At 47.1% G+C, this 27,432-nt stretch overlaps 1 protein-coding gene across 3 annotated transcripts in view; it reads left to right on the top strand.

Annotated features, from left to right (window-relative positions):
• The window catches only part of DUPD1 (dual specificity phosphatase and pro isomerase domain containing 1), a 35,082-nt gene that overhangs the window by 2,236 nt on the left and 5,414 nt on the right, over nucleotides 1-27,432 (top strand). For 2 of the 3 annotated variants that reach the window (XM_032313881.1, XM_032313882.1), the window contains 2 exons: nucleotides 9,538-9,765; nucleotides 23,162-23,382. In XM_032313881.1, coding sequence (XP_032169772.1) covers nucleotides 9,538-9,765; nucleotides 23,162-23,382 — 449 coding nt within the window. Of the gene's footprint in view, nucleotides 1-5,688; nucleotides 6,021-9,537; nucleotides 9,766-23,161; nucleotides 23,383-27,432 lie in introns of those variants that run through there. The other variant, XM_032313883.1, reaches the window with a different exon arrangement.

Genomic DNA, 27,432 nt, shown 5'->3' with positions numbered 1-27,432 from the left:
TATTCCCTACTCCTGGCTCAGAACTTAGCTCCCGACACAGTTGGGAATTCCCCGTCCAGCTTCCCCAGTGCTTCCTTATTCCCTTCCATGGGTTTTCTGAGCCCCTGTCGATGTGCCAAGGACTTATCTCATTCAGTTCAACAACCGGCGAAGTGGATATTAAGCCCATTCTACAGATGAGGAAGCCAAAGTCCAGGCCAGCGAGAGCTCTTTGCACGACTACACACCACTCTGGGATGCACCTTGGGGTTGGAGGCACACAAATGGAAGGCCCAGGCCCACCCTCGGGAGCGTAAACCTTGTGAGCAAGAATACAGTGACCTTCTGTTGACACGGGTGGGGGTGCTTGGTGGGTAGAGCCCCAGTCATACCACTTGGTACCGAGTTCCTAAACTCTGACCCTCATTTTGCTCATCTGTGAAGTGAGGGCAGCTGTTCACTGTCTAAGACATTGGAGAGTAGATTATCCCCAGGTACACAATAGTGGCAACAACTGTATGATTATTTCCTGGGGTCCTGCCAGGCCTTGATTACTCAGTGAGCATTCGTGGCAGCTCCAAAAAGTGAGTACATGGCCCTGGGCTGCCTCTGTACAATACCGAGACAGGCCTACTGAGTAACAGAAGCCTAGACAGGGAAACGGAGCGGTGGCAGACCCATGGCGAGGGCTGCACATCCACCATCTACCCCAGTTTGTCTTCTCCCATTCACGGAAGCCTTGTGTTCTGGGGTGACGCACAGGGAGAAATAGTTCTAGAAAGTTGTGGGGTAAGAGGCCATCTATTACTGAGTTCACGAGCTGTGAAATCTCCTGCAGTATTTCCACACATCCACAGAGGAGGTGAAAAACCCAGCTGCTTAGGACTCAAGAACCACAGTTGGTCTGGTCAGAGGTCACGGTCTCTTGCCCCCAGCGCCAGAGCCTCTTCTCCCCCACTGGGGTCCAGGCCACAGAGGTAGAGTCCACCCCAGCCCACTCCCATGTGTGAGAGAAAAGCCGGGTACGGGCCTCCAGCCTCCTCATGGTTTCCGGGAGGCTCAACTCTGCCTCACCAAGACTGGGGAAATCAATTAAGACTTCATAAATTACCACCCTGAAGCGCTTTGAAACCATTTGAAGAGTTAATCAAACAAGTTATGACATCAACACCATCACAGAAGGAATATTAAATTACCTCTTTAAATGAAGGCTTTTCTGTTTTTTTAATCAAAGGATTTTCTATTAATTCACATAATTGCCTCCTGTTAACATGCTTGCCAGAATCGAAAGGAAAAAAAATCTGTTAAACTTGGATTGTGTCAGATACGTTAGGAATTAAATTATAGGCAACAAAAATTTCCTGGGCTTTCACGTCCAGGTTTTAATTTTTTAAAAATCCACAACTTTTATTTCCTCGTTGGGATCATTTTTATAGGCTTAAGATGCATAAAGACAAGCACTGACTTGAAGTAAATTAAAAATATGTTTATTTATGTACGTTCGCTGCTGCCAAATTCTAGACCTTCACATACCCCAGAAGGTATTACTCTCTAACAGAGTAACTTATCCCACCACCGTAACAGTTTTACTCTCTTTCTTCCTTCAAGGCGCATTCCAAGCCCAACTTGGGTGGTGTCGGGGAGGAAGTGTGGTGTGCATACATTTAAATACAGATGAACTTTCTCCCATGATCCCAATGCACTAGGAAGGTAAACGCGCCACGAGACAGAATGACCTCAAAGGGAGAGGAGGTTGTTTTAAGATTACTTTAGAAACTGCTCTCCTAGACCAAAAACTTCTAGAAGGCAGAGATCTCTCTGGCCCAGTCCACACCTGGTGCTTAACAGAGGGATGTGTGAGGAAAGCCTGGGGGTGGAGGGCAGGGCCAGGCCTAACTTGTGAGGCGAAGTCAAATAGGAAACAAGGCTGGGGCGCCTGGGTGGCTCAGTTGGTTGGACGACTGCCTTCGGCTCAGGTCATGATCCTGGAGTCTCGGGATCGAGTCCCACATCGGGCTCCCAGCTCCATGGGGAGTCTGCTTCTCCCTCTGACCTTCTCATCGCTCATGTTCTCTCTCACTGTCTCTCTCTCAAATAAATAAATAAAATCTTAAAAAAAAAAAAAAAAAAGGAAACGAGGCCACACCTCATGCCCATTTGTGGGCCGCCGGAACACCCTTGTTGTTGGCTGACTGAGGCTAAAGCAAGACCACGGAAGGCAAGTTGAGGATGTTGGCTCGGACACCACAGGGCAGGGGAAGGGGGCTGCTCTCTTCACCTGAGGTCTGTCTCCAGTCAGAAGGGAAGGAAATTTCCTTTAGAGGTGGATTTACCCCAAAGCTTCAGAACCCAACACTTACATGGGCCTTTTCCAAGGCCCTGTGCCTATTTAGTTTTCCCTTCCCCTTCTTTTCTTATTTCTCTTCCTTTTTCTTTTCTTTCCAATCTATCATCTACCTGTCTATCTGTCTATCTATCTATCAGAGAGCACAGGCAGGGGGAGAGGCAGGCAGAGGAAGAAGCAGGTTCTCTGCTGAATAGGGAGCGTGATGTGGGACTCGATCCCAGGACCATGGGATCATGACCTGAGCTGAAGGCAGATATTTAACTGACTGAGCCACTCAGGCATCCCTAGAATGACCTTCTGACATGACCTAGGCCTGGCTCTGCTACCAGAAGCCTGTAGGAGGGCATGGCTCTGTTCGGGGAGCTCACACTTACTGGAAGGGCACTCGGTGCCATGGGAGATGTAAGAAACACTTGGCCAGGGCTTGTCCTGAAGGTCACCTTAGTCCACAGGTGTAGGGGGAGCATCTACTTTGTCCAGAACAATTCTAAAATAGAACGTTCATAGGCTTTTTTCCCCCTTTCATATACTTAAGTGATACATGTTCAACACAGAAAGTTTAGAATAGACTGTGCCTTAAAAAGAAGAATGACATATAATCCCATCATCCTAAAATAAGCACCTAGCCAGTGTTGACTATTTTAGTGAGTATTGTACATGCTGCTTCATAAACCTGTGGTCTCTTCTCTCCACCTGCTCAAGCCTCTTTCCCTTTGATTTCTCAAAACCACCACCAGCATGGCTGTCTCTTGCATCTAATGGTTTCAAGGTTTAGGATGACAAAGAGAGGGCTGACTTAGCTTTAGGACACTGCCCAGTTCAGCACCAGGAATCCCTGTTCTCAGCAGAATGGTGTGCGCTGGACACTCCACACCTGGCTGTCTGCGGCTCACATCCTCCTTCCCTTCCCTCCAGCAGGGGCCTTCGCCCCTTCAGGGAATATTCTAGAAGGCTCAGAATAATTTAGCTCTCTGTTTCCGGCCACCACCTCCCGGTCATACTTCAGGACTTATTTTTTCCTCATCCAAAGGGTCCCCAAATGGTATTTTTTTTGACAAGCAGGAGGCAGGAGGTCTGTTCTGTTGCTCACGTTCCATGGTTACCGGGCCAGTCTTTGCAGGTTCAAGGGTCTACTGAGAGATTTAGTTTTCCCACTGAAATAACTAATGTGTCTCTCCACGTGGCTGCTCCCATCCTCCACCTTAGAAAGAGTTCAGGTTGGGTTTTTGTTAATTTTTTTTTTAATTTAAAAAAAAGATTTATCTAGGGGTGCCTGGGTGGCTCAGTAGGTTGAAGCCTCTGCCTTCAGCTCGGGTCATGATCCCAGGGTCTTGGGATCGAGCCCTGCATTGGGCTCTCAGCTCAGTGGGGACCCTGCTTCCTCCTCTCTCTCTGCCTGCCTCTCCGCCTACTTGCGATCTCTGTCTGTCAAATAAATAAATAAAATCTTTAAAAAAAAAGATTTATCTATTTATTTATTTACTTGAGAGAAAGAGCCCATGCACGCATGTGCAGGAGGGTCAGGAGAGGGAGAGAGAATCTCAAACGGACTCCTTGCTGAGCGTGGAGCCTGATGCAGGGCTTGATTCCACAACCCTGAGATCATGACCTGAACCTGTACCAAGAGTCAGGCACTCAACCAGCTGTGCATGTTTGCTTGTTTTTAAAACTGACTTTACCCTTCTGACTACAGCTCCATTTTATCAAGAAAAAGGTGACACTCAAGGGGGATGCAAAGTACAGACCTGAGCATCTTCAGTGATCATTGGGGCTGTGAGAGCAGACAAGGGCCTGGAGCTAATGGATGTAAGGAGAGAGGGACAGGAGGTGGAGGGGCCCCAGGAAACTGGCAGGTCCCGGGGGCAAGGAAGAGAAAGTGGAAATCAAAAATTAGAGAAGTCACAGGCAGCTTCCTGCCCAGATGTTCTGTTTGGTCAGCACAGTTTAAAAATATAGACATGGTGATTTATTATAAAATATGATTATTTATTTAAAGAATCCCAAAATAGAAAAGAGGAAAAAAAAAAAAAAAACCTCCCAGAGTCCTGCCATTTGCTCACAGCACTGACATTTTGACATTTTTCTTCTAGTTAAAAAACAACAACAACAAAAACAAACCCAAAAAACTAATAAGATATTTTGTTTTGTTTTTACATAAAGTCCAATCACAGTGTCGAAATGATGGCTTTGAATTCATTCGAAGCCTTCCCTTATTGGACAGGGGACACCTTTAATCAAACGTGAGCTGTACCATCAAAAATTATGAAATGGGGGCACCTGGGAGGCTCAGTGGGTTAAAGCCTCTGCCTTCAACTCAGGTCATGATCCCAGGATCCTGGGATCGAGCCCCGCATCGGGCTCTCTGCTCTGCAGGGAGCCTGCTTCCTCCTCTCTCTCTGCCTACTTGTGATCTCTGTCTGTCAAATAAACAAATAAAATCTTAAAAAAAAAATTATGAAATGGAGTCAGATTTAACAAGAGGTCCCTATGTGAATTATTCCTGGAAACAGCATCTCAAAGTCAAGGCCACTGTTCCACAGAGGGAAATGCCACTCTAGGCCTTCGTGGTCAAGTATCATTTGGCCTCTGAATTCTCTGTGATCTCAGTATCTTCAAATGTTTTAAAATGAGCAGTAAAGTGTCTTAGCTTAGGTTCCCTTGAGAGCTGACCCTGAGATCAGGGCTTGGGTTCAAGTTGTTTATGTGGAGATGCTTTACGAGTGGGGAGCAGCGTGAGGTGAGTCTGGGAGGGAAGAGAGCCCAGACAGGACGAGTGTGAGCAGGTTACCTCTCCAGGACACTGTGAAGAACAGAATTCCCACCGAGGTCCCACTGAGCGGGGAGGAATCTGGGGTACCTATTCACCAACGCCTGCCCCTCAAGAACAGTAACTTTCGAGGGTAACTCCTCCTATTTTAGGCCTAACCAGCACAAAGACCAGAAAATACCCTCCAGCAGGGAGATTCAGGGGCTTGAGGGAGGAAGCCTTTTGTGTAGTGTGAGGGGACTGCCCACTTACATGGCAGCCGTCTGAGCTGAGGAAATGGAACAGGGCAAGGAGAGCATCTCCTTCAGCTGCCTACATGTGAACAGCAGCAGATTTCTCACAAAACTCTGGCTTTCTGACTTCTCATAAAAATATCAGACAATCTGGGCTCGCACTCCCACAGGGAAGGGCAAGCTGCTGTGCCCATCAGGGGAAGAGTTGCTCCCCGCCACTCCCTGTTGCCTCCTGCCTGAGGCCAACAGTTAGGGGGGGGTTGTCTGTTTTATTCTCAAATAGGCAACCTGCTTCCCTCCACGTTACCTGCCTGGCGCCTCGGGGAAGGAGCCCGAGTTTGCTGTCCTGTGAGGAGGAGACAGGCCACGTAGCCTTCAGGCTGGTATTTGGTTTCCTGGGACCAAACCTTTAAATATGAAGCTGTAACAGAAACCTGGAGGCCTCTCTTGACAACCTGCCCAGCTCTCATTATGACATTTAGCCTGTGATTGATATTGTGTGTGTCATCGAGACCTTGGCAGTTAATCTCTGGGTCGAATCTATGGAAACCAAACAGAACAGATTTGTCTTCCCCTTCCATTTTGGCTGTGGTCTGGGAAACAGACACTCTCGGCCTCTCTGAGATTCAGAAATTTGGGAGCCACGCAGAGAGGGATGCACACAGGCCGCCTTCAGGATTTGGAAAGATTACAGGTCTGTGGTTTCTGGACCGTTCTGTGCTTTGTTCTCTCCCCCCATCAAATCTGCGCCCTGGAGGATAATAGATCCCAGAGCTCCTTCTGCGTGCCAAGCTGCTCTGAGTAGACCGCACCACTTCCTCTTCTGTCTGGAAATCCAGCCGAGGCTTTCAGCGCGGAGATGGGGATGGGGACGGCTCCTTCCCCAGTGTAATGGTGGAGGAACGGCCTCAGCAAGGGTGAGGTCAGCTTCTGTGATCAGAGGAGGCAGGCAGGGCTTCCAGCATGCAGTTTGTTCCAGCGTCTCCCTCAAATCACCCCTCGAAAGCCTCCTTTAGTGGCAGACAGGGTTGTTTGGGCTGGTTTCTGTAACAGAAGTTTCTGGCCATCCCTGGAAACAGCTCCTCCCTTTGTGACTGGAAACACCAGCAGGCAGGCCCCACAGCAGAGTCTGGGCCTGAGCAACCACAGGAGACTATCCGTCCTGCCTGGTGCCCATGGCTCACGTTCGCCCCTCCTCCATTAGCCGAAAGACTCAGTCCTGCCTCATCTGCTCTGGCTGAGTCCTTGTGAGCACAGGCCTTATTCACCCTCCTCCCCAGCCAGCCATCCGCTCACTCATTCCATCCTTTCACTGCCTGTCAGACCCTCGGGCTCAAGAAATAAACACCAAGGAGCCATCGTCTGGCTCTTCTCTCCTCCACCAGTCCTGCACCTTATTCTGGGCTGGAGATAGGGCCCCTCCTGCAGTGAGAAGTTAGGAAGGAGACTGGACACCTTTATCCCTCTCTATCCTTCTGTTGACTCCCCAGCTCCTTGCCTCTTTAGCCACACTCTTGGGCAATCACTATCAATCTTCAGTGACCATCAGACTCATTTGGGAGCTTGTTAACATGCATACCCCCGGGCCCCTAGCCCCAGGCCAGGATGTAACCCAGGGATCTGTATTTCTAGCAAGTGCCGGATGATTCAGACAGAGGTAGTCTTTATTTTTTTATTTTTTATTTTTTTTATGTCTCCAAAGGCAAAGGAAACAAAAGCAAAAATAAACTTTTGGGACTTCATCAAAATCAAAAGCTTCTGCACAGCAAAGGAAACAGTCAAAAAAACAGAGGTAGTCTTTCGATCACACTTTGAGAGAATCCGGCAAAGGGTCACCTCCGCTGCCAAAACGCCCAAATCAGGATGCTGCAGGAGAAGTCACAGATCCTGGCTTCCCATGACCCCCAAAGACACACAGCTAGCTAGTGATCCTTTAACTTGTCTGCTGTGAACTTGGGAGAATCCCGTTCCTCAGAGCAGTTTTAGCTCTTTCCTTTTCTTCACATTTTTAAATGAAAAATATCAAAGACACACAAAGAGAAACAGTAGCTACTTTACAACCATCATCCAACCCCAACCACCACCATCCATGTCCAGTCCTGCCTCTTACCTACTACCACCTCTACTCCCCACTCCATACACAATATACTGTTACATTTTCCCTAAGAATATTTTTGTAGCAAATCCCAGACATTATATCATTTCATCTGTGAATATTTTGATATGTGTTTCTAAAAGGTAGGGGCCTATGGTATAATTTAGCTGTCCTTGGAATTTCCTGCAAATTGGTTGTTAGGTCTAGACTCTGAGGGCTCTACTAAGATTCAGGTTTTCCTTTGGCGAGACTCTCATGGCGATGGTGTGTTCCCCCCATAGAAGGTCCGCAACGTCTCATTCTCTCTTCTTGTGTGGTGAACAGACAGTACTAAATGCCTATATCTAATAGTCTGTCACATGTTGTAAAATGGGGTTGTCTTTCTTCTTTATTATCTGGAATACTGCTATAAGAGCAAACTTCCCTCATCCACCCAGTAGTACAGTTTGTATCAGAAAGGAACAACAAATGCTAGGTTCTTTCCCTTTACTTACCTGTCTTCAAAATAATGAGCAGTTCCCCTATGTCTTCCAACACTGAATAATGCTTCAAGTATCGTTATGATTTAAATGTTTGGTGTGTTTCAGTCCATTGCAGTTATTTTTATTCTTCATGTTCAAATTGTCACCTTTTGACTAGTGGGAACCTCTCTGAGCTGTGTTCTAAGTCCTTTGAAATGATCCTACTGGTCTTTGGAGCTAGCAAACTTTATTTTTTTAAGAGATTTATTTGAGAGAGAGAGAAACAGTGTGCAAGTGTGTGGCGGCAGGGGCAGAGGGAGAGAGTCCCAAGCAGACTCCATGCTGCGTGTGGTGCCCAGCGTAGGGCTCGATCCCACAACCCTGAGACCTGAGCAAAAACCAAGAGTCTAGAGGTTTCACCGACTGAGCCACCCAGGCGCCCCAGGCTAGCAAATTTACTTACATTCTTCAAATCCCTGGCCTGCCCTGCTTCACACTGCATCCTCGCCACACCCCTCCCCCCAGCAACTATTTCTTTCTCAGAAGACTGAGACCCTGTGTTACAGACATCCTCAATTTACAATTCTCCTTGTCTGCAAAATAGAGATAATAATAATAATGCCTACCTCAGAGGGTTGTTAAGAAGATTAAATGAGTTAATAATTGTAAAGCACTTGGAACAGTGTCTGGCACAAAGTAAGTACCAGATAAGTATTTGTTAAATAAATAACACTCCCTCCCCATCACTCAACTCCATGTTTCTCAGTCTTGCTGCCCTTTTCTCCTCCCTGCCAGTCTCAGAGCCTAGCTTCCCCTCAGGCATCTCTGAGTCGAGATGCATCAGTCACTCAGCTCAGGGAACAAATGTTGCCCAATTCCACAGTGAATTCCTTTCCTTGGGGACAATGGAAACTCTTCTCCCACATTCCAGTTGCATAGCCTGACAAGCTCTCCAAATATGCATTTCAATCTGCAAGCACAGCTTTCCAGCTTAGAACATCTCTTCTGACCCCAGTTAGCACAACTGCCAACCACCTAGCGGGAGAGCCACCAACATTGCCTTCAACTGTCCTAACACATCGAAGAAACCTCAGGCAGCCAAGCCTCCTTCCACGCCAGGGCTCCTGAAGCTCCCAGAATGTGCATGGCTGCTGGGATCAAACAGGCTCTTGATTTCCAGGTGTGCCCTTTCCACTGGCCGACAGCTCCTTGTAGGTGTGGAGAATCACACGCCTGGCATGGCAGGAACCCATGGCCAGAGCCAGCAGATTCCAATCAGATAAGGGAAAAATGAGGCACCAAAACAGGGCTAAAAGCTAAAAGAAGAGAAGCAAAGGACCAGCAGCCTACAGGGATTTCTGAGGCTTGAAGTCTGTCTTAGGTCTGCTGCAAACCTCCCTTGGCCCATGTCAGAGGGCCGCCAGCCCTCTTGCACTGAAGGAGACTGGAATGTCAGTGACATGTTGCTTACCTGCCATCATGGCCCTCCTTAGTTACCCCTGCAGCCTGGGAAGAGTAAGTGGGAGCTAAGCAGGCATGGGAAATGCCTGCTGCACCTTAAGGTCAGCTTATCCCTACCTCTTTTTGTAAAGACCATTCCCTACCTCTGTCCCCTGTTAACTCAAATCCTGACCCTCTCTCATGACCATTTGCAGGAAGGAAAGAAAATCCTGTGGCTCCAAAATGACATCCCGAGAACCAAAGACAAGCCTCCAAAATGCCTACCCATCTGCCAAGAGGCTGCTGCCCAAGGGGGAGGGGGATGTGGAAGAGGAGGAGTACTGCACCCCAGGAGCCTTCGAGCTGGAGCGTCTCTTCTGGAAGGGCAGTCCTCAGTACACCCACGTCAACGAGGTCTGGCCCCAGCTCTACATCGGTGACGAGTAAGTGTCAGGGTCAAGCCCCACCTCCGACCTCACCCAGGAGAAGGGAGCCAGCCCCGCCCAAGGTCACACCCTTCACTTGCTCTTAGCCAGGAGCTGTTGCTTTTTTGGTTAGTTGTGTTGTGAGAAGCCAGGGCTGGGTTTATCTTCACAGTACAGGAAACCCAGAGAAGGGACTTATGCAACATAGACGTTTATTGCTCTTTCATACAAAAGAAGTCCAGAGGAAGGTGAGCTGGGGCTGGCATGGCCACCCCAGGGGCATCAAGGTGTCAGGCTCCTGTGCCCCTGCCCCACCATCCTGAGGGTGTGGCTTCCTTCCTCAAAGTTGCTACATGGGCCAAGAGTGCTGCTAGGGCTCCAGCCACCATCTGTGGGATGGATCCAGGCCACAGAAGCATAAAGAGAAAAGAAGGAGCAAAAGGGCATCTTTCCAGAGGGACAGGTCACCCAAGAACTCCCTTGCCCCTTGCTGCAAAGGACTCTGGGAAATGGAGCCTTGTACTTTAGCTGGGTATAATACAACAAGAACAGAGTCAGTTCTCAGATTGGTGGCACGGGAGCACATCAGCTTAGGTGCTGGGAAGCATGGTAGGCCTGGCAAGGTTGAGGTCATCGTCTCCTCCTCTAGATGTTTACAGCCACCAGTTCCCACTCCTTAAACAACTGGGACACATCTCCTATAAATAATATCAATAATAATAATACCTATCATTTATTGACTGCTATGTTCCAGACATTGTGCTAAGCACCTTGCATGAATGATCTCATTTTATTTTCACAAGAGCTCAATGAAAGAGGACATCTAATTGCTCCCGCAAGGTACAGGGCAGTTAAGCCACTGGCCCAAGGTCTACAGCTCAGGAGGTGGTGGAGGGCTGGGATTCAAATGTGCTTCTGCCCAACCCAGAAGATTTTATCTTAACCAGCACTCCTACTCCTCCCTCCATTCCCCACGATTCCCACTCAGGTTCCATCACCCCCTGGAGCTGATGGCACAGGACCCCTGCAGGTGGGACTGCTTAAAACCTAGAAATAACTACCTAGTCATGGGAAATCCCAGGGGCAACATCTCTTGTCCTTTTTTTCTTAATATTTTTAAACTGGAAACGTTAAAAAATTACATGCCCTTTTATACTGAATTAAACGAGAGGGTTGTAAAAACAAAGTGCATCATTTCCCTCTGTCCTCTCTTAATTCTCTTTTGGGTAACCAGTATTAAGCTCACCTGTGTACTTGCATTATTTTATGTACACTATTGCAAATGTGAGGTCACATATACACATGTATAAAGGGGCTTCATTCCTTTTAAACAATTTTTAAGTGGGGGAAGGAATCGTACTATTCTGTACTTTTACTATTCCGTAGTAGTAGTGCCAACCTGTAATTTATCCAATCATTTCCTCATTGTGAACGTTAGGGGAACCTCAGTGATGGGTGTATGAGACTCCCTGTACTGTTTTCTCTCTTTCTTTTTAAAATAGTAGCTTTATTGAGATATGGCTCACATTCCATAAAATTCACTTTTCTAAAGTGCACAATTCAGCGGCTTTATTGCATTTGCCAAGTTGTGCAACCAGCATCACTCATTTGAAAGCATTTTCATCACCTCAAAAGGAAACCACCTCACAATCCTCCATTCCCTGTCTTCTTACCCACACCACCACCCATCTGCTTTCTGTTCTAGAGATTTCTTATTTTGGACATTTCATATAACTGGAATCATAAGGTATGATTTTTGTGTCTGGCTTCTTTCACTTAGCATAATGTTTTCAAGGTTCATCCAAGTTGTACCATGGACCAGTACCTCATTCTTTTTTTTATTATTGGATAATCTCTGTATTATTTTGGCACCTTTTCTGTAAACTCTAAAATGAGTTCAAAATTAAAGAAAGTGCTCCTATACTTTGACCCCAATATCACTTTAAGAAATGTAAAGAAATGAGTATCAGTACGTAAGGAAATATGCAGAACAATGTTTATTTATCCCTGAAGTAAAAAAAAAAAAAAAAAAAAAAGGGAGGGTGGATCTGAATCTCTTATCTCTTAGTTATAAAGTATTACATAAATCAGTAAATATATGGTTTTCCTAGTATATAAGTAATTACATGTTTATTGTGTAAATATAGAAGTCTTAGGTTCTTTATTTGTAGTAGGTTAACAACAGGACCTTCCTCATTGGGTTGTATGGATTAAGTGAGATAGTATATGTAAAATATTAGTGCAGTGCCTAGTACATATTGAGCGCTCAATAAAGGTTAGCTCTAGTAATAGTGATTAATGTAAGAAAGAAAACAAATCTATCAGAGCAATCACCAAACCCCATTACTCTGAAGCCACTCGTATTAACATTTCCTCCTAGACTTTCTGTGTATTTTATTTATTTATCATTTTGGTTTTTTTTTTTTTTTTTTTTTTTAAAGATTTTTATTTATTTGACAGAGAGATCACAAGCAGGCAGAGAGGCAGACAGAGAGAGAGGAGGAAGCAGGCTCCCTGCTGAGCAGAGAGCCCGATGCGGGGCTCGATCCCAGGACCCTGAGATCATGACCTGAGCCGAAGGCAGTGGCTTAACCCACTGAGCCACCCAGGCGCCCCTATCATTTTGGTTTTAAAACTTGCTTTTATCATAACCATATTGATAATTCATTTAATCTTTTTTCCCACATAGCATCTTTCATAAACGTTCTCCTTACTACATACTTCTCATACAATTATAATATAATGCTCTATATCAGATCATAATATATCAGGTGATATAAAGTCATTCTACTTAACCACTTCCCTATTGTTGGACTTACGAGTTAGTTCCATGTTCTCACCTTCATAAATACTGCAGTGGCCATATTTATGCACATATTTATCTATACTATTCCCTTTGCCTAAGATGCCCTGCCCCTCATCTCATCTCTATGTCCAGATTCTATTAGGCCTCCTACAATGACCCCTCAAATCACGTCTGCCATGAAGCTAGGTTTCCCCAATCCCCATCCAGGGAAGTAAGAGTTTTTCTCTGTATATTATATACTGTATTTACATTTCCTACAGCTAACAATAATAATAACAGCTACATTGTATCATATATATCTTACCATGTGCCTTGCCCTGTGCTAGTCAACCCTATGAAGGAGGTTCCATTATTACTCTCATTTTACAAATGGGCAAACTGGGGCTCAGAGAGTTCATCCATTTGCTCAGTCAATCATTTCCTGGGCACCTTGCTAAGTGTTGTGGGGGATACAAAGGAGAAACTGAGGTTCAGAGAAATTAAGTGACCAGCCCAAGCTCGTATCACCAGTAATGGTAGAATTTTTAAAAAAGATTTTATTTATTTATTTGACAGACAGAGATCACAAGTAGGCAGAGAGGCAGGCAGGGAGAGATGGAGAAGCAGGCTCCTCACTGAGCAGAGAGCCCGATGTGGGGCTTGATCCCAGGACCCTGGGATCATGACCTAAGCCAAAGGCAAGGGCTTTAACCCACTGAGCCACCCAGCTGCCCCAGTAATGGTAGAATTTATACCTAAACTGAGATCAAGAAAATGTGGTCAATCATAAAAAAAAAAAAAAAGAAAGAAAGAAAGAAATCTTGCCATTTGCAACGATGTGGATGGAACTAGAGTGTATTATATTAAGCAAAATAAGTCAATCAGAGAAAGACAAGTATCATGTGATCTCACTGATATGATGAATTTGAGAAACAAGACAGAGGATCATAGGGGGAAGGAGGGAAAAAATGAAACAAGATGAAACCAGAGAGGGAGACAAACCATAAGAGACTCTTAATCTCAGCAAACAAACTGAGGGCTGCTGGAGGGGAGGGGGATGGGAGGGAAGGGGTGGCTGGGGGATGGACACTGGGGAGGGCATGTGCTATGGGGAGTGCCGTGAATTGTGTAAGACTGATGAATCACAGACCTGTACCCCTGAAACAAATAATACATTATATGCTATTTTAAACAAAAGAATGAAAGAAAATGTGGTCAATCAGATAAAGGAGCACTTTTATAGCTGAGGAGGGGGGATCTGTAGAAATGTAGCAGGGAACAGAAGGAGAATGGGTAATGAAGTGGAAGGAGTGTGGGCTTCAGGTCTTGGCTCTGCCAAACACCAATTCTGTGTCTTGGACTATTTTACCTCTCTACACCCTAACAGAGATAGGGCTTATTTCATGGGGTGAAGACGAGATGAATTAAAACAAGTAGAGTGCTAAGCACACAGTAAGTAAATGCCGCTAAGTGCCTGATACTTGGAAAGCGTCACAGAAGAGGTGAATTCCAAGCAGGACCCCAGAAGATGGGTAGGACTTCAACAGAGTTCTGGGCAGAGATGCAGGATGAAGAAATGAATGGAGGCGAGAATAAGCAAGAATTGTTTGTCAGGAACGCAGGGGATAAACGCGGTAGAGGTCCACTCTCAGGAAGTCTAGAACTGAGCCACGTTTGACCACCACGTGGTCAGCTCAGATTTAGCCGTGCTGCAGGAACAGGGGACCCCAAGATCTCAGTGGCCTACCACAGTAATGGCTTATTTCTCATGCACGTGACGTGTCCGTGGTGAGCCAGTTCGAACTCTGCTCTGCCTCCACGTCCCTCTAGGACTCAGGATCCAGGCTGACAGAGCAGCCCCTATCGGGGATACTGCCAGTCTTCTGGGAGAGAGAAGGGACTTGGAAAATCACCAGTGGACTCAGAAGTGACACATGCCATTCATGCCCACACATTTCAGGGGCCAAAGCAAGTCCAGGGCAAACTCTCATGTTATTAGGGCAGGAAAGTATAACCTGACCTAGGGAGTGGCAGTAACTATTCCAAAGGATAACGCACCGCCTTCCACGGCCACAGTCTCCTCTCGGTGCAGTGACTTTGGGCAGGTCCTCAACCTCTCTGTCCTATGTTCTTATCTCAAAAAATGATTACTAAGAAGATTCAAAGACATAGAGGGAATATAAGTACATTTTGTATAAACAAAAACAAACATTATCATTACGGTACTTAGTGAGAAAAAAAGCATGGGCAGATAGATCAGGGCCAGCTTGCATAAGGCTGAACACTGGCCCAGGAACTCTCTTCAGGAAGCCACGGAGGGTCTGAACAGGACAGACAAGTTCTAGTTACTAGAGTGCCAGACAAGTGTGATGCTGTAAGACATGCTTGCCTCCTTGACATCGGACCACAATCCTGCTTCCTTCAATCAGGAAAATGTCACTACCCCTTCATTTCATTCCAGTGCTTCCTGGTCAAGCCCCCAAACACACGCACACACTCACGCCCAGTCGGGGCAGGCTCCACAGCTATGTGTATAACCCGAGTGCGCCACGGGGGCAGGGGGCGGAAGCCAGCATGGCACAGTACTCGTCTTCATCTCTGCTCAGGGTCGCCCCTCCACACCCACTTACAAGGGGAATAAGACTCACACATGCTTACTGAGAGAGCGATGGGTTCCTTCAACACGGCAGCCACATGGGGTTATAACCCTGCTGAGAGCAGGCACGGCTGCCTGTGTTTCTCCATCTCTTCGAAGGTGTTGCCCAAGACAGCAGCAAAAAACTCACAGCCGGCTCCTTGTGTATAAAGCCTGGGTTTTAATTTGATAGCTGCATTTAGGTTGAACTTTTCCTTTCCTTAAAAGCACTGAAGATTTTCGAAAGGCAATTATCAAGGCTCTGGAAGGTAGGGTGGTCAGGATCCAAGAGTGAGGACGGAAGCCCTGGGGGAGCCAGAACAGCTGGCCTGGACCGGTGATGCCTGGGACCTGCTGAGGACCAGACTTAGCCCAAAGAAGCAGCTCACTTCTTCTCCTTCCTTTCCCCTTAACGACCTCTCTATGTGCCTCCAGGGCTTCTTTATGGAGAGAGGCAGAATGGTCAAGCATCTGCTCCAAAGCCTCGTGCCTGGTCAAATACTGGTCCCCCTGTGGCCTTGGACAAGTCACTCGTGCTTTCTGACATTCTATTCCTTTCCCTATAAGATATGGATCCAGTGAGTTAATACGGATGCCACTCAGCACAGTGAGAGCATACCCAGTATGTGTGAACTACTACAGATCAGGCAGGTTCTCGAAATTCAACTCCCAGTGTGAGAAGTAGGTAAAGAACAGTCATTGTGCTCTGCCATGAAGGGTCCTGTGCTAAGGGCAGCCTTGGGACAGAAAACAGCCCTGGTCACATTGTTTCCATGAGATGCTATGATGAACCCAAGGTCAGGTTGGAAGGAAGGTCCCTCCTGATGTGTTTCTCTGGCTCATGCCCCAACCACCTCCACAGGTACTGAGCTGGCCTTCCAGGAACCCACGTGACCTCAGTCCTAGGGAGGCAGTGCCACACCAAAACCCTAGGAGCCTGTGGCCAGAACTTCAAGAGCATTTTCCCAGTCTCAGCTTATTCCAAGGGGATTCGCCAAGTGGAGTGGTGACTCCAAGTCCCCATTGCTTACCAGCCCAGGGAGGGCAGAGCTGACGCCACCATTCCGACCGGATGAGAAGAAGCCACAGACAAGGGGGAGATCTGGTGGGTACTGACCATGCTGGGTCAAAGGGGCTGGGCCAGGCAAACTGGCCACCTTTCAGGTATTCTCAGCAGAAGTCATTCTGGCAGGCTCAAGGCACAGACACTCTCTCTCCCCACTCACTTCCCTTCCCTTGGTAGGGGATGTGAACTGGCCATAGGCAGAGCTGTAGGGTCAGCATGGAGTAGAGCAAAAGGCCCCTAATGGGATGCAGGGCCCAGAGTTCAAGCCCCCAGTGCAGATGGTCTTTATGTGCAGCCTACCGCAAAACATTTTCCGGTTCTGGGTCTCAGTTTCTTTATTTGTAAAATAAAGGGATGATTTCAAAGGTCCCTTCCCGCTCTAGAATGAAATTCTTTAAGAAATGTGCTATTAAATAAATTAGGCTTTATTAGGTTCAAGCACATACTTGTTTTATTACTTTTAAGTCATTCAAATTAGATTCAAATTAGGTTAACCAAGTGTTGCCCTCCAGAGAGCCAAGGACTGGCGTCAATGATGAGATAAGAATAATTCATCGCCTCTTATCAATCAGCAGTCCCTAAATGGGTGCTTCAAAAGTGCTTGAGTATGCTTGAAAGCACTAAGTTTCTGTAATTTAAATATTCTCCCTTTAATCTTATTCACATCTTTCATTTGCTTAGCAAAATCTTTTTTCTCTTTTCTTTTTTTTTCCCCTGCAGTCAGCAGGAGGGGAAATATCCTGGCTACTGTCAAAGTGATTGCAAATTCCCAGGCAGGACAGCCTCCCATAGGCTTGGCTGAAGCAGGAAAATTGAGAAATCGCTCTTCTCCCTCCCCACGTCAGCATCCCTGTGAGTCAACACCGAGGCAGGCGCTAAGTTGCTCTGTCACCTGAGTGACAGGGCTGCTAAGGAGCTCTCCATTTTTATTAAAATACAGTTGCCTCCAAGGTCTGGCTTTTGGGGCATCATCAACAGCCAGCTGCCCGTCCCCACAAAGCCGGACCCCTCCCTGTGGCTGTCCCTACTTAGGCTGAGCATGCTTTCAAGGGGTCTTGCTATCTTACCCTTTCTGCCTTTCTCCTCCCAGTCAGACCAACAGCCTCAAAAGGAGAGGCATCTCCAGGCCCGGCCTGTAGCTGAGGAGACTGGAAAGTGAGGTGAGAGCAAATCCGCCAGCTCAGAGGGCCTCTGACTGGTACCCTGGAGAGCTGCACCGTTTCACGCCCCACCCCACCCCCCCAAAAAAGAAGGAACTAATTCAGCCTCAAGGCGCCAAGCAGAGCTAACCTTGACAGGCTTCTCCAGGGTGGGTTTCTCCATGGCTGCTTTAGGAAGCAGTGAAAACACAGCTTTACAAGGTTTCCAGTTAATGAGCTGAATGTTAATGGAAAGAACTAGAAGACCTGGATTCTGAACCTCCAAGTACCAAAGGTGACTTAGATACAATTGGGCACCAGTCATGGGCAGAGTGACCAGGGGGGACCGGGTTGGGGCTTGCCAGCTTCTCAGCATGGACCTCAAGCAACATCGACCACTTCCTTTCATGGGTAGCAAAATGCCTAGCCTAGTTATTAATACGGCATCATTTCTCAGTTCCAGGCCTCCAAGTTCTCTTTCTCCACTCAGCCTCCATCCCCGGGGCAGAGGATGAAGAAGTTTCTAACAAGACTTTAACACCCTGGGGCCACCTTGTATCTTTGAGTTGCCAGTGTCTCCCGACAACTAAGGAAAACATCAATAAAATCATGGCATATGCTTTTGTATTAAATGAATATCTGACACATTCATTACCGAAATCTACAGGCGAAAAGAAAAATTCTCCATCATCCCCTTATCGAGGGAGAGCCACCGATAGATAACATTTTGTTGTTCCTCTTTTTACTCCTTTTTTTCCTCTTGAATTTCTCTTTTAACCTTTCAAAGAAACTAGAGTGTTGCATCATTCAGTTTACAAGAATCTTGTAAGGAAACTGCTGCCAGAGTAATTGGTTCTGTTTAACAAAGAGAGAAAACTGCCGGTCCCAGAGGTTCCGCTGTTTGAGCTCGAGCAGCAGTGTGTAAGCTTACCCACTGCACCTGGCAGCCCGGTGCGTTAGGAGGGGCCTCAAAGGCAAACAGCTTCATTGGCAGCAAGTAACAAGAACACCCAAGAAACTAGAAAGCCAAGAAATTTCCCTTCCAGATCAGGTGAATTGATGGAGATCAACAGCTAGAAATGTGTCCACCGTTTTGAAACCCACCAGCAAGGAGTAGGTATGGTCAGAACTCCAAAGGAGAAGGTTCCCATCATGCCCATGAAATGACACGAGGCCATAAATGTCAGACACACCCAAATGAAAAGGGTGCCAGATTACAGTAGGGGGCACGAAATCTCCCAGACCCAGGGGTGTGGAGAACCGTCCAATCATCTGCGGCCTTTCTTTAGCGCCCACTGCAGAATCCTGGCAACATGGGAGTAGCTGTTTTCCCACAGCAGGGGAGCTGGGGGAGGGCTTGTGTGGATGTAGGCATGCGTGTCCCTCCTCCCCTGGGCTTAAGAACACCCGTGGAAAATGGGCTTTTGGGCAGATAGCGACGCCTTTGGGCCTGGAGTCAGGAGGGCACCAGGCGGTCTGGAGAAGTGGACTGTCAGGAGTGCTGCCCAAGGAGACTGCCCCACCAAGAGTGCTCTTATTCCCAATTCCTCAAGGTGGGTTGAAACAAGCTTCCTGGAGGAACTTCAGGGGACCAGGAGGAGGCTGGGCCAGGCAAGATAAAGAGGAAGGGAGGGGAAGTCTCTGAATGAGGAAACTGGTCCCTGCCAGAAGGAAGTTATTTCTCTGGCCCTCCAATCTAGAGGAAGAATCCAGAGCCAGGACAGAGGTTCACCGGGAGAGAGATAAAGGGAATTGGGTCAAAAACAGAGATATGAAAAATACAAAAACAAAAACAACCCCCCCCCCAGAGATATGGCAATGTTCTTCAAAAGTAAACCGCACGACTCCAGTAAATGTGTGAGAAAATGTCCAACCTCATTGCTAAAAGAAATGGAAATATGACATCTTTTTTTTCTTTCTTTTTTCTTTTTCTTTGTCTATGAAATTAGCAAAGAATAAAAATCAGGCTGTAAAATGAGCAAGCTTTCTGGAGGATAATTTAGTAACATATATCAAATGTGTTTTAAAAAAGCTCATACCCATTGACCCAGCAATTCCACTTAAAAAGAAATCTCTCCTAAGGACATAATTAAGAGATGTGCCCAAAGAAATACAGCGAAGTTGTTCATTTATAGTGTTTCTTATAATACCCGCCACTACCCCTTCAGGAGAGAGATAAAGATAGAGATAGAGCAAGAGCAAGAGGGAGAGGGAGAGAGAGGGAAAAAACGTCCAAAAATAGGAGCTGGGTGAGGTAAAATTGAGATTTCCCTATAGACTGGAACAGCATGCAGCTATTAAAGGCTATGTGTTGGCAGAGGAAGATGTTTACAATGTAACACCATGTCAAAGTTTTTGAAACTTACATATGGTATCATACCCCAAAATGAATCTTTATATAAAATATATAAATCTATGCATAGAGAAGTAACTGGAGAATCTTACATCAAAAAGCAAATAGACTTAATCTTAGGGGAGGGGTAGAAATACAGGTGATGTGTGTGTGTGTGTGTGTGTGTGTGTGTGTGTGTGTGTATAGGTTTTCACATTCTGCACTGAGCATGTGTTATTTTTATAATTAGATGATATATTTTGATGACATATTATTCCTTAAATAAACACATGGCTTACATTGGGATTTTTTTTTTAATTAAACATCCAGAAACTAAGGCTTCTGCATCACCTAGGTTCTAAAGGTAAATTTCTAAGTCTGCTTTTTTCTCCGGAGATTTTCTCCTCAGCAGAAACACATTCTTTAGTCTCTTTTCCACATAACATGTCTAAGCAGGCAGCTTTAACATAGAAGAAAACCACAATACAGGGCTAGGGAAATCCCCCTGCCCCCTCCGACCCACCCCACTCCCAGGAATGGCTGAGCCAGACATTTGGGTCAGCTGGGGACCTGTCTCTGTCACAACCACTGCTTACCAAATGTACTAAGAGTTTCCCTATTTGCAGATCCCCATTCTGTCATGGATACTCTTCTGAGCACTCAACTAGACTCTGAGGGTCAAGCTAGGGAGAAATCCCCAGAGCGTTGCAAGGACACCACCTCCCTTTCTGGGCTCTGGCAGCTGCAGAGCCCCCCGAAAACCTGCAGGGGGCCTCAGACACCCAGCAGTTCTGATCCTCCCCAGGAGCCCTTTCCTCTCCTTCAGACATAGCTAAAATCAGCTCTGCCAGCTGACTGTGGAGGTGTCAGGCAACGAGTTTTGTCACATATCTACCCTGATCCTTGACCCCCACAGCAGCAAATGCAAATTGCTATTTATTCAAACTGCCACTTGATTATGTTGAAACCCAGTTGCTGAACCCAGAGAGAACAGTCTTTATGGTGGGTAGGAACTTCCTGTCAAGGACAGTTAATTTTAATTTTTCCACTGAGCTCAACCTCAAAGTGAGGTTGATTGCTACTCAGCAAGATGGCCTGCATTAGTGGAAGCTTTAATTGAGCGCAGATCTATGTCCCAAAAGCATAATGTTTGTTGTATACATACTTTGGGACGAGAAGAAAAATGAAAAACAGGTCTTTCTGAGGAAAAATTGAAAGCAGAATGTGGTCCATAGTCAGGATGGCAGCACTGAAGACCAGCTGGGGGGCTTGGGGGAACACTCCACCATCCCGTGGCTCAGTTCCAATGGGCTCTTTGCAAATGTTTCTAAAAGCTCAGTGTCTGCATTTAGGTCTCTCTTTCCCAAATACTGGACTCCATCATGGTTCCTCTCATGACCAAGAAAACACTCCAGGAAAAGAGCAACAGATCAGGGGCCCTTGGCCAAGGGGCCATGGCATATGTTTCCTGCTGCAAGGCTCCTTTTGGCCCAAGGTACTGATCAGTGTTAACATTCAATATGGTGCCTCTGTCTACATCCTTTTATAGATGACCTTGAAATGAGCCCTCAGCTGGAGCACAATGCCACTTCTGGCTTCTTGTTGTTATGGATCCAGACCCCTGTCATCTCTTTCCTGAACTGTAGAACTGGCCTTTGCCCTGTTGATGGGAGATGTCGTCTTAAAACCTAGTTAGGATCAACCCTCCCCAAACACAGTCAAAAGCTGTCCTTGAGCCCCCCAAATACAGATCTAGGGATTTCCACCATCCAACCCTACACTCCCTCTCCAGACCTTTCTCTCTCTTCCTCTCACAAGCTATGCTCTGGCCAAATCAGCTTCCCCCTCCCAGCCCCCTTCCCAGTCCATCAGCATGTCCTCCCGTGACCCCACCTGCTCCAACCGCCTTCCTCTCCTGGCTATACAACAGCCTCCAACAGAGCTCTCTGCTTCTACTTTCTCCCCTCTCCAATCCATGTCCACACATCTCCAGACTGATTTTTTAAAAAGGAAACAATGCTCACTGCTTTCTTAAAACCCTCCGTAGCAGGGGGTGCATTCCACCACCCTATCGGTAAAAGGCAGACTCTCCCCTGTGGCCTACAGTGTCCACCATGACCTGGCCCTGCCTACCTCTCCAATCTCCTCTTGTACCACTGTCCCCTTGCTACTGGAGCCACACGTGCTCACCTTCTCTTCTTAGCACTTGCTGTGTCCTTGGCCTGGAAGAGACACTTTTCCTCCCGCTCTTCCCTGCCTAGCCCCTCATCCCTCAGTCTTAGCTTGAATACTACCTCCAGCAAGGTCTTCTCTGACCACCTTACTTAAAGTAGGACCACAGCCCTTTGGCACAGCTCATACAGCTAACTGAAATGATCTTGCTTATTCATTTGTTGTTTATTTGCTCTCCCCATGAGAATCTATGCTTCCAGAGCGACCTTGACTAACCCGTTCACTGTTACATCGTCAGCACCCAGGACAGTGCCTGGCACACGTGCGATTCTAAATCATTATTTGTGATTAATGATTGGTTACAGGAAGTAATACACATTTCCTGAAAGGCCTTCATTATCTCCAGCCTCCACCCCTCGGGCTACTTCCTTACCCTTGCCTCCCTCTTCCCCTCTGTCACCAAGCGCTGACATTTGTAGTAAGGCAAACTCAAAGGGCCCTCACCCCTGAAAGTCCCCCCTGGCCTCTCTAGACATAAATAATTCTCACTGCTTCTGACCATGTACTTCTGCCCTATATTCTAAGGCCACCAACTTCAATGTGACTTTATTCCTTATTCCTGGAAATTCTTGCCTAGAAAGGTAAGGATAGAAATCAGAAAATCACAGTAGACTCCAGGAACTTCCTAAAATCAACTCCAACAATAGACAACTCAAATACCTCTCCTCAGAAAAATGCTTTGCCCAGCTAGGCAATGATTCACTCATTAAAGTAAGGGTTCGACACTGTGTTCACCACCCGTGTGCACATCAATGTCAAGAATGTTGCCCAATCTCAATCAATTCTTTGCATGGAAACAGCATCTTAAACCATTCATTCGAGCCCCAACCCACGAAACCCTATAAACATCTGGAAGGTTCCGAGGAAAGGCCTGCTTTAAAGATGAGATGAACAGGTCATTCTGGTGACCTTTTAGGGGATATGAAATTTAGGGCATAGTGTCTACACCAGCTCTTCTGTGCTTGGTGAATGATGAAAGAATGAACGGACCAAGGACTAGCTCATCTACCCCACCTTTCATTCTTACCCTTCTCAAAGAGACGGAGCCAGGAACATGCAGCCAAGGGGTCAGTTAGAGCAGGGCTTTGGATGACCGAAGTCCTTCATTTCAGTGACTAGGCCTTACTTTGGCACTGACAGCAGAAAACCAAGGGCAGCCCCTGAGAACCCCCCAGATCCAGGCCAAGGCACCACGCAGCTAACCAGCCTCTCCCCTCCGGCCCAGGGCGACAGCTCTGGACCGCTATGGGCTGCAGAAGGCCGGCTTCACGCACGTGCTGAATGCAGCTCAGGGTCGCTGGAACGTGGACACTGGACCCGACTACTACCGCGACATGGCCATCGAATACCACGGCGTTGAGGCCGACGACCTGCCCACATTCGACCTCAGCGTCTTCTTCTACCCAGCGGCCGCTTTCATCAACGCGGCGCTCAGCCTTGACCACAGTAAGAGACCCACCATGAAACAACCCCAACAAACCTGCCTGAGGCCCCGCCCCTCCCATGAGGCCCCACCCCTCACCTTGGCTGGAGATGTGATCTGTGCACTCACAAAGCCTGTTCTGTGGGGTTGGGAGTCATTGAGTTGGGATTATCTGAGCCCCAGGAGGCTGGGAGCCACACTGAGCGTGCTGTTTGTGGGCTTCAGGAATTGGAGGGTTCAGAGGAAAGGCCTTTGGTCTGAATCCCAATTCCTACGGCTCATTAGCGAGCTCGGAACAGCAAGGATGCTGTCTGGATGCCCTCAGAGGGACTATAGCCCAGATGTCAATTGTCCAAACCTGACTAATAGCTGAGGCTTCAAAGCCAGAAAAGCTTCAGGGAGCTGACTGGACTGGGAATTCATGGAGAGACTTCAAATTCTCCTGCCAACCAACCAAGCCCGCTGCCTCCCCTAACTCTCCCTTCACCAACACCACCAACACACAGTCTAGTGAGGCCCCCTGTAGAAAGCTGACATCCTAGCCTTCTAAATGGCGAATGATATTTGAGAACCTGAGTTTTGCACCCATGATGTCCAACTTCCCCAAGGTTAATTATCCATTTTTAAAATCACAGTGCTAGTCCTTGCACTCAAAATGCAGTTTTAGCTGTCTAAGCCAGGTAAAGGCTTCATGGCTCTTTCTGAGAGAAGGGACTGGCTTAGGTTTGCACTGGGGTAAAATAGTATGCAATTATTGCTGCAAGGGGGTGTTTCAGGGGCATTTCATAGAGGCCAGAGGGACTTATACTCCCTACTCAGTGCTCTGACTTTAGGCCCACATTTCATACCCCTTTATGGGACCATCACATTGTCCAGTTACTAAAAGCCTTTCTTGCCACAAGAGACTGGGATTATGAGGCTCAGTGACTAGCTGACCAGCCTGCTTCAGGAACCTGCAGTCTGCAGCTGGGCCCCGCCCGAGTCCCAGACCTTGATGGCCCTCCCCTAGTGGTCCTGGCCCCACAGCTGGGCACCAACAGTTTGTCATTGTTTTGGTTCAGAAAGCAAAGTCCCAGTGAGGAAAAACCCTCACAGAGCTGAAGGGCTCCTATTAGGGGATGCCTCATTTCCAAGTCATGCTTTTATGAGACTATTTGCGGACAATCTTTTGCATTATATGCATTCTGGGTTTCTAGGTAGTATCAAAAAGCAACTGGCCTCTGACTCATCAACGTGAGGTAAAATTCGCCTTAAATTATTTGAAGTTAACCGAAAACATATTTGACAAGAAAAAAAAACAAAAAACAAAAAACGAGAAACTGCCACAGCCCAATCCTTTGGTTTCTGTTTAATGTGTACTCTTTCACCATTACTGTATCTTCAAACTTTTTCTTAATGGAAGGGGTCTGGCAGGCTTTGGAGAAGATGGGGCGGGATTTCACGCCATATAACTGACTAACAACGTGGTTTCTCTAAGCCTTGCTTTCTCAATCTGGTGATGAAAATATTTACCTTGGAAGGTTATAATGAGCATCGGCAGTAACCCACATAGAGCACGCCACATGGAACCCCGTGCACAGCAGGTCCTCAGATGTGTTTGATAAAGGGAGGTCGTGCACCATGAAACACATAACCACACTAGCATGTGTGCGCCATCGTAATAAAGTTTCCAATCCCAAAAGAAAAAAAAAAGGAAAAAAGACATTCCAACTTTGAACTAGGGCAGTAGACTCACATGACAGCTTGTTTTCAGTTCCTGGCACACCATTTTAGAGTCCTCCCCCCTCTGCTGAATTAGGGAATAATGAGGCTCGCAAAGCATGTGTACTCCTGGGCAGATCAGAGCATTGACGAGGAGATGTCAGGCTGCAGTGGATCCTGAACCGTGGGTCATATTTTCGAAAGTACCTAGCAAAGAAAAGAAAGGGCCAAGAGAGAAAAGTATATGCTCAGGTCAGAGACTAGGCAGGGGATAGAATCAGGGGGTGTGGGACTAGACCTGTTGGCTGCGCAAGGGGAACAGGATAGGAGCCCATTCCCAGGTGGGAGGCGGTGGGATCCCTTCTCAGTGCTTTGCACTTGAATATTCTCAAGTCTGGAGCTCAAATCGATTGCAAACCCTGAGGAACCTGGCAGGGACAGAAGCAAATGAAGCTGGCTGCGTCAGATGTGTGCTTGTTGCGAGATGGAGAACCCCAGATTCTCCCCAAAGGGGGTGCTTGCTACTCCATCTCAGCCAACAAACATGGGTCTGGCGAGAATCAGTGCAAATGCGATTGGTTAGATTTTTCAGGAAAAGTCTTCAATCTGGATGTTAATGTGAAATTGCCCAATTTTATAAGTGTTGGCGACACCTTGAAATTTTCTTAAAATACCACAAAGACCAAACCAAAGAAATCTGGAGACTGTCCCTTTGAAACCTATGCTGGGTGGTCAGAGTAACAAAGTAAGATGCTCATTAGCCAGCGATGGCACTGTCACAGACTCCACCCACTGGGGACAGCCTGTACTCGGCGTCCGTGCCGTGTGCAGGGGGCAGCATGGGGCATCTAGTCATTCACTGGAAGGCTAGGGGATGCTACTCTGACATATGGGAGCCAGGCTCCCTCATATGTTTCCTATTATACTCTTGATGTAAGAGGTGTTGATGGACAGTCTGGACTGAAGGCAAGGCATCTCTCTCTCTCCCCTCTCTTGTCTTTCCTGTTCTTCCTTGGCTAGTTTCTGCCACGTGTACACTGTTTCCCACTGCTGCCCCTCACATCAAGTCTTGTTTACTTTTGGTGAAAAGCCTTCCTTGTGGTGCTGTCGAGCTGTATCTGAGGCTTGTAGTGAGCCCCGTGGGACCCGCCCCTACCCCTATCCTACCCTGACCCTTCTCTTCTGAAAGAACTCCTGGGACAACTGTAGTCAACGCTTGAAAAATCTCAGAAATAAGCTAGTCCAGTGTCTGGCCCTTAGAGGTGGGGAAACAGACACCCACAGAAGCCAAATGATGTGCCCAGGGTCACCAGAGCTAATCAGAGGCCAGCAAGAATTCCTCCGGTCACCCAGTCTTCTCGGAAGAGTCCTTTGGCCTTATTCTGAACATCCGGTGAATTTACTGTCTAAGAGGTCACCAAAAATCATGAAAGGTGAGGCACTCCAGATGGTTATAAGGTCTGGAAACAACTGAACGTGTCACTCTTCTGCGGAGAGAGACGTACCGACAAAATACTGCCGTGGAAACCCCATTTGGACAGCCTTAACTGCTCCTGGCATGGTGTCCTCGGAGGTGAAGTCGTGTGGTTTTAATTTAAGAAATCCCAGGGCCGATACTGGGAAGCTCTAAAGATCAGGTTTTAGTATCAACGCTCTCCTTTTGTTCTTTCTTTTTCTTAAACAGTCTGTAGCCTGCTTTTGAAGCCGTCTTAAAATCTATTACAAATAAGGCAGGTAGGAACAAATAAACGAAGTCCACTTTTGAGCAGGAGCTTGGCTCTCTGGTGCTTCGAAGTTTTAACCAGAGCAGATTTTCAGGGTGTTTTGAGATTCTCCTGCCCCACCGCAGCACGCACGGGCCTCCCCCTTGCAGTTCAAAACACAACATGCACCCTCTGTCTGACGCCTTCCCCCATACCCAGAACCATTTCGGGAAATGTAAGAGCTCTGCCTGCCTTTGCAGGCTGCTGAGGGAAGGAGGTGAGGGTGAGACAGGCAAAGAGCCTTCCTCCAAAACCAAGGCAGGAGGTTGTTTGTAAGAGTCCACCCCTGGCAGGGGTGGGGTGGAGTTGAGGGTGGGGGTTGGTGGGTAACAGGCTTGGCCTCTCTAACTGATTTGAGTGACAGAGGCCTATCTTTTGATCACCAGTGAAAATGTGCACCTGGAAAGCAGCAGCAGCTCTGGATATGGGTTTTTATAAGACTGTGGAAATTCACCTTTTGGTAAAGGCCAAGGGGAACTATTTCATTGAAATGTCCATTTTCAAGACACAGATTGGGACCGCTCAGAGTGTTATAAGAATCCATTCAGTGGGTGCAACCAGCATTTCTTTTAAGAAAATTATTTTCTAATCTCTAAAAGAGATTAGAAA

Source organism: Mustela erminea, chromosome 14, assembly GCF_009829155.1.
Source record: "Mustela erminea isolate mMusErm1 chromosome 14, mMusErm1.Pri, whole genome shotgun sequence".
In the NCBI taxonomy this organism is placed as follows: domain Eukaryota; kingdom Metazoa; phylum Chordata; class Mammalia; order Carnivora; family Mustelidae; genus Mustela; species Mustela erminea.
This window is presented reverse-complemented; position numbering and strand designations above follow the sequence as displayed.